Source organism: Ricinus communis, chromosome 5 (genome assembly GCF_019578655.1).
Source record: "Ricinus communis isolate WT05 ecotype wild-type chromosome 5, ASM1957865v1, whole genome shotgun sequence".
Classification (NCBI taxonomy): domain Eukaryota; kingdom Viridiplantae; phylum Streptophyta; class Magnoliopsida; order Malpighiales; family Euphorbiaceae; genus Ricinus; species Ricinus communis.
In genome coordinates, this window is record NC_063260.1 from 11,970,422 (window position 1) to 11,977,659 (window position 7,238).

The 7,238-nt window shown below is 37.7% G+C and overlaps 1 protein-coding gene across 1 annotated transcript; it reads left to right on the top strand.

The window, feature by feature from the left end:
* The first annotated feature begins 411 nt into the window (after window positions 1-411).
* Window positions 412-981, top strand: LOC125370003. The gene has a single exon (XM_048373558.1). It carries the CDS (start codon window positions 412-414, stop codon window positions 979-981), a length of 570 nt encoding a protein of 189 aa, XP_048229515.1.
* The last annotated feature ends 6,257 nt before the right edge of the window (window positions 982-7,238 follow it).

Below are 7,238 nucleotides of genomic sequence, written 5' to 3' on the forward strand. Positions count from 1 at the left end.
CACTTTCATAATGTTCCCTCACTTCCACCACTCAGGAACAGTATGTTACTCTGGAGATCCCCACCCCCTTTATAGAGCAGTGGAAGAAACATAGGTACACTCCTCTCCATCTTGGAGCTGTCAGGCTTGTACTCTCTTATCATGGCAGAATGGGTTTACCTGTTACGGCCCGGATGTCTCTCTTGGACACCAGGTACCTCAGATACGAACATGTAGTGATCGAGACTATTATCACAACACTTAATACCGGAAGTGTTGTCCTGACTTTCTTCCCAAATTTTAATTTATCTCTTAATGATCCTTACTTGTCCACTGCACTTAAAGTCCAAGTTCAAATCACTGGAGCTAACCAAGTGATTGATGCTCTCTCTGCAACTCTGCACCACTAAATTGTCTACAGACTCCAAGATCATGCCTTTCAATTTACAAATCCCAGGCTTCCAAGTCACTTCTGATGCCTTATTTATCATGGCAGATTCTGGCCAAGTCCCTAAAATAGTTCAAGCCCCAAGGCAGCTGGAAAAAGAAGATCTACATAAGCTAATTCCAACTGAATGGGTGACAAATTATGAGAAACTTCATGCATCTCAAGCCAAGCCTGTTCAGGCTACTGATCCTCTTTTTGTCACACAAAAGGATGGTACTGTGAAATTTTTTTTTACAAAATCAAAAAAATCTTCTTCTGCTCCCTTTATTTTTCAGGCTTCGATAATTCAACCTGTGTCCAGACCTAGAAAGAAGATCCCCATTCATTCTTTCCAATCCTCTAGACATCATATCTACACAGCAAGGATTAAGAGACATTTCATCTGGGATGTTGACCCAGAAATGTGTACACTAGGCTGCACCTGCAAAGATGACATTGATTTTGCTAAACCATGTTCTCAACACCCTAGGAAAACCTCAAGAGCCATGTCTCCAGAGACTCTGTGTTCAGTCAAGAAACCCAGGCAGGATGACCGAGATCCAGACAGTCCTTAGATTAGCATCCACAAAAAACAGTAAAAAAAAAAGCAGGATAAATCTCCTCTTCCTATGTATAAGGAAACTTTGAAACTTCTTGCAAAAGAAGGAAAGACTATCCTTGACATTACCTATAATATGAAGATATTTTTGGCTCAAAAAGGAATTGTCTTTGGACAGAAGCCATCTACTACTTGCAAACAAGAGATTTACTCTGATTTGCCAGCAGTCTAGGCACCCCAAATAATCAAAACTGTTTCATGTTCCAGCCTGAAGATTTCCCTCCTCTAGGGAAGTCAGAAAATAAAAGATCTGAGATCACCCCCTTGCTTCATCAGGAACTTTAGAGCCTCTTACTCCGCCAGAAGAATTACTGAATTGGCAAACTTCTAATTCAATAGTCCAGAACTCTTATTTAAAGAAAATTAATGGAAAATTAGATCAAGCTCTCCATTGAGCTCACAAGACAGGTCAAAAGCTTAATAGTTATTCAACGGAAGTCTTCCAATTCTATTCTTCTCTGCAAAACAGATACCAGGCTTTAGATAAGGAATTGAGAACTCCTCAGCCGATGTCATCAGCCTTCCGACAAAAGGAAAAAGAGATCATGAACCTTAAACGTCAGATAGAGCAGATTGAGTATGATCTGAAGAAAAGGTCTCCAGAAATTTCTATATTTTCATCTGCAGCCTCGTCATCCTCAACTGTGGCTCCTCCCTTCCAACAAGGTTTCTCTCTGTTCTCACCTTCACCATCAGACCCAGTGACCAAGTTACCTTTTGAAACTTTCTACTATCTAAGTGCAAGACCACAAACTTCTGCCCAGAAAACCCAAGCTCCAGATAAGAGCAAAGTACCACAACAGTTGATGATTTGAGCTTATGACTTTGACACTTCAGAAGATTCTGAAATAGCTGATAATTCAGAAATCTTAATGAATACTCAGCAATCACAACCTGAACCTATCGTTGAAGATCCTCCTGATGATTATTCTCCTTTTATGCCTACATCGACTCCCAAATCTAGTGCCTCCTCAAGACCATGGTTCACATTGGATGATATTCCACCTTCCAAATGGAAGGATAGGATGTCAGAATTTCTAGCATGGGTTGACTTACAAATGTCCTACAAAAATGCTAGCCTCAAAAAGGTCCTTACTGAGTTTACCACCAGGTTTACTGGAAGTCTCAGAGATTGGTTCCAAAACCAATCTGAGTATGTGCAGATGCAGTTCACTACTATGCCTTCAGCAGCGACAGCAATCGCATTACTTCATAACCAATTTCTTGGAGATGTTGATCTGATTATCAAGCACCAGAAGCAGGAGTACTTTGATCGAAGGTGCTGTTCTTTGAAGAAAAAGGATCTAGAAAAGCATTAAATGGCAATGTCAAAGCTGTATTATGCGATTAGCGGAAATGAAAGTGATGATACTTTAAAGTATTCTTTCATTTCGTCCCTTCCAGAAGAACTTTAGCCTGAAATTCATTCCTCCATCAATGCAACTAAAAGAGCAGTAAATGCTATAACTTTTGGAGAAATATGGCAATTTACACTGGCAGCACTCAAAAGACTGTATGAGTTACAAGAATTCTTCAAGTCATTGCAGTCTCAAGGTACTCTTACAAAGCAGGCATGTAATAGAGATCATCTAAAAATCAAATGCAAATCTTCAAATTGCACATGTTCAAGGTGTTCCAGTACGAAAAAGTACAAATCCTCTTCCAAACATTACAAAAAAAGCAAGAAGAGGAACAAGACTCATTCTAAGAAGTTCCGTTACTTCAGAAAAAAGAAAGATAAAAGCACCAAGTCCTCTAAATGCTACATTTGTAAAAAGAAAGGACATTTTGCAAAAAAATTGTCCTAAAAACACAGATAAGGCAGCTAAGATGGTCAAGCATGTAAGCATGACATTGTCATTGGCAGAAGATTTCGAAGAAGATATTGAGTCTCTCCTCTCCGAATAAGAAATCCCGACTAGTGATAGTCTTTTTGGAGTAGAAATACATCAAGATTCTAGTTCATCGGAAGATGATTCTTCTTCAGGATTAGAAGAAATTCCAGTTCTAATGATGGATTTACAGATGGAAAGTATTGATAACATCCTAGCGGATGTAATGCAATATCCATTATCTCCCAGCTTGGCTCCTGAGTCTACCCAATTTGCAGCTCAACCAGAGCCTTCCATTCCTTATGTGCCTGTTCAGGTCTTGCCTTCAAAATATGCCAAGCTAGTGACAGTAATTGCTTTCTTTGACATTGGGGCACAAAAAAGCATGATAAACCCGTCTATTCTTCCACAAGAATATTGGCGATACAAAGAGAATAGATTTAAGGCAGCTAATGGAGAGATTTTTAAGACAACCCTGATTACAAGACAATGGATAGGTATACAGTTTTTTCCAAATTGTGTTATCTGGACGCATGTTATTAGATCAGAATTTCCAAACAATGACCTCTTGATCGAATTTGACATTTATCATCAGGCTGCAAAGTTACAAATCCTCCCTATAGGTATTAAATTCAAGAGGCAATTCCGTCCATATACAAATACCAGTAATCTGTTTGCTATCTCAGATGTAGAAGGACCTTTCCTAGAATACAGGGAAAAGTTCTTATCATTTTGTCCTGAATCACATGCTCATTTTCAGCATACTTAGCCACTTTGGAAGAACCCACAATTTTTCATTAAGCTACCTTTCAAACTTAATGAAGACGTGAATCCTACTAGGGCAACCCACACTGGAATGTCTCCATCAGATTTAGCACTTGCCAGATCAGAATGCTTAGCGCTCCTTCAGCAAGGTCTCATTGAACCCACAACATCTTAGTGGGCTTGCCAGGCATTTTATGTTGAAAAAAGATCGGAGAAAATTAGAGGAAAAAAGCGGTTTGTTATTGATTACAAGCCTCTAAACTATTTCCTACAGGATAACAAATTTTCTCTTCCAAGGATCTTAAACCTCAAAGTCCACATCCAGAAAGCTCAATACTATTCAAAGTTTGATTTAAAGACAGGCTTTTGGCAATTAGGCATAAACCTAGCTGACATGCATAAAACATCATTCTGCATTCCGAATGCCCAGTATCAGTGGATGGTCATGCCATTTGGGCTCAAAACAGCCCCATCACTATTCCAAAAGACCATGGTGCAAGTATTTCAACCCATTTTACATTCGGCCCTGATTTATATTGATGACATACTACTATTCTCAGAGACAGAGGATGCTCATCATGAACTTCTACAGTATTTTCTGGCAATTGTCCAAAAATATGGAATCATGCTTTCTGAAAAAAAGAGCATTATTGGATAGAAGGAAATTGAATTGATTGGCATGCATTTCAAAGATGGACAATATACTTATGGTCCGCATCTCACTGAAGAATTGAAAAATTTTCCCTATGAGAATCTTTCAGTAAAGCAGATCCAGCAATTTCTCAGGATTCTTAACTATGTCAGAGATGTCATGCCCCATTTGTTCAAATATACATGTCATCTCTCAAAAATGCTAAAGAAGAATCCTCCTCCATGGTCTGTAGAGCAAACTATAGCTGTCAAAAAATTAAAAGAACTGGCCCGGGATTTGCCTGAACTGATGATATCCTCAACAGGAAAGTTAATACTCCAAACAGATGCATCTGACTATGCATGAGGAGCAATATTGCTCGAGAATCTTGACGGAAAGGAAAGGTTGTGTGGATATGCATCAAGAACCTTTTCTAAAGCAGAGACACATTACCATTCAACGTACAAGGAGATTCTTGCAGTCAAATACGGCATAAAAAGGCCCTATTTCCAGGTCATTGAAGGAGCATATGCCACTCAAAATATATGTTACCAATGGAAAACCATTGATCGACCTCTTCATCAAGCACCTCAGGTTATAGCGAAACTAGATCTTGCACTAAGAGTTAGGAATCAGCAGGAAGACATGGTCATTTCCACACCACTCATCTGCACACAACAATGGATGGATGTTATGCCACCATCTCCCACATTGCCGACACCCCGGGATGACCCCACACTCTCTCAAGAGCAGCAGGATGCACTAATGCAAGATTCCTAACCACTGGAAGATAATGAAGAGCTAAACGACAATAACATTGGTCCATGGTACAAACATCGTTATAGTGATGTCAATAATAAAGACTGGCAGAATCTGAACATCTCTCCCTCTCATTCTATGTAATACATTAAGCGTTGTCGTGTCTCAGTTATAGCTGTCAAAAGTTGAGGTAAAATTATGTATTGTCATAGTCTTGGTTTAAAAAAAAAAGGGTGCATATGCATTGTATTTGTATCATGATAGTGACGTTTCAGGAAGTATGTCTTGGAAGCCAATCACGTGGTGTGAACAATTAGACTTCCTTGAAATGTGTAATGTATAAGTAATGTCACTTAGTGTCTTGGGTGAGCCTCAAGTCCCTATTTAAAGAGGCCCTGGTTGTAATAAAGGGGCAAGCTTCCTTCCCTCTTCTAATAAATAAAATCTCTGCGTTCTAATACTTATGGCTTTCTGAGCTCTCTCTCTTCTCTGATCCTTTGGCAATTGTTCCTTAGCTAAGCTACGATCTGTTTATTCTCGAATACAAAAAGGCTAGCTCGGCTCATCGGGATTTAAAGAACAAAGAACCCCAGGCTAGGTGTGCCGTCTTGGTCGTAGTTTGCGATCCTTATCCAGCCTCGAGCTTATAGTATGAGTATCTGGGTTTAGTTACATTTGATGGCAAAGACTATAATATATTCTTGAAGTTTTTATGATATGAGAAGTTCCTATATAAACCATGTGTCATGGGTGACATATTTGGGAGGTACATAACTACCATTAATAAAATATTGCAGCGTGTTATAATTGTAACGAATTCATGTCATCTAATAACTTCTTCGAATGATATGAATGGTCCATATTTGAATCCAACGGTCTAAAACCGATGGTTCTTCTACAGGCGAGAGAGGGCGACCTTATTATATATGTTTGATACTCAAAAGAAGGAAATGGCGGTGAGGGGAGAGAATCGGAGTCCATAATAACGCACAGTACAAAATGTTGCGGGAACAGTCATCTTTTTCCTTCCCATTTTGGTGGTGTTTCAGACAAAAGCTGCCTATTATCACATGCTTTTTCCACAAGTCAATCTCTTACATTATTCCAACCTGTCACTGCTCTCACTACTCATTACCACACCCACCATTACCCTCGTGAGATTGCCCAATTTTTTATCTTTTTTTTCAAAGACAATCATGTTGCTCGTTCATCTCAAAGGCTAAAATCCTGCTAGTGATAATATTAACCTCGAGAAGAGAAAATGAAATCTTCTAAGGAAAATGGTACGTGGACATGCACATCCGGGCCTGACAATTACTTATCACATTTAGTGTAAGGTATGATTAAGTGCCAAACTAACAATAGAGTTGCTGACTGGGTGGCTAAGGCATCAACTAATAGGATATTGGGTTATCCGTCCTCCATATTTGCAATAATTTACTTTTATCTTATATGTTGATGCTTCACTTCAATGAAGTTAATAAATTTTTCTATATAAAAAAAGAAGAAGTTATCAATGATTTTGGAAAACACAGAGCTGGTGCAAAAACGAAAACAAAGAAGAAACTAATTGAAAAGAAGAAAGAAAAGAAAAGGAAAAAGCGAATTTTGTATCTAACTTGAGCAAACATTACTTGTCTATTTTATACTAATGCTCAACGTGTCTAGCGTAGGGTAGGGTATGGTGTGGGTCCAACACCCCAAAATGGGTACGAAGCTCCTAAACAATATTGTCTCTTATGACTAACCCAGGAATGTTTTTCATTTACAGATTCAATGTGGTACCTTGGTGCATATCACTAGGAGAGAATCCAATGCAACCACATGATAATTAGATGTTCTAAATACAGAAAACCTATATTAAAAATATTAAATTGATAAATAATTAATAATTTTATATAATAAAATATATATCAATTATTTAATATTTATATAGTTAAAAAATAAACTTTATATTAAATTTATAAGCAACTTTCTTTCTCATGATTAAAATAGTAGCTTTAACTTGTGGCAAGTTAATAATAAATTGATACTATTCAGCAAAATCTATTTCTAAGTTCTTAAAACTTTTGGTATTCAACCCTTAAATATTATTTTTATTTTAAAAGACTTCTAAATCACTTTTTTGGTTAATATTAAATTTTTTACCCTCAATCTAAACCAATAACCACTCGAATTTTCCTTTATTTGCTTGTAGCTAAAAAAAAAAAAAAGAAGTCATGGGAA

Excerpts from the sequence above, each read along its gene's own strand:
- LOC125370003 (XM_048373558.1), top strand. The coding sequence starts at position 412 with ATGCCTTTCAATTTACAAATCCCAGGCTTCCAAGTCACTTCTGATGCC.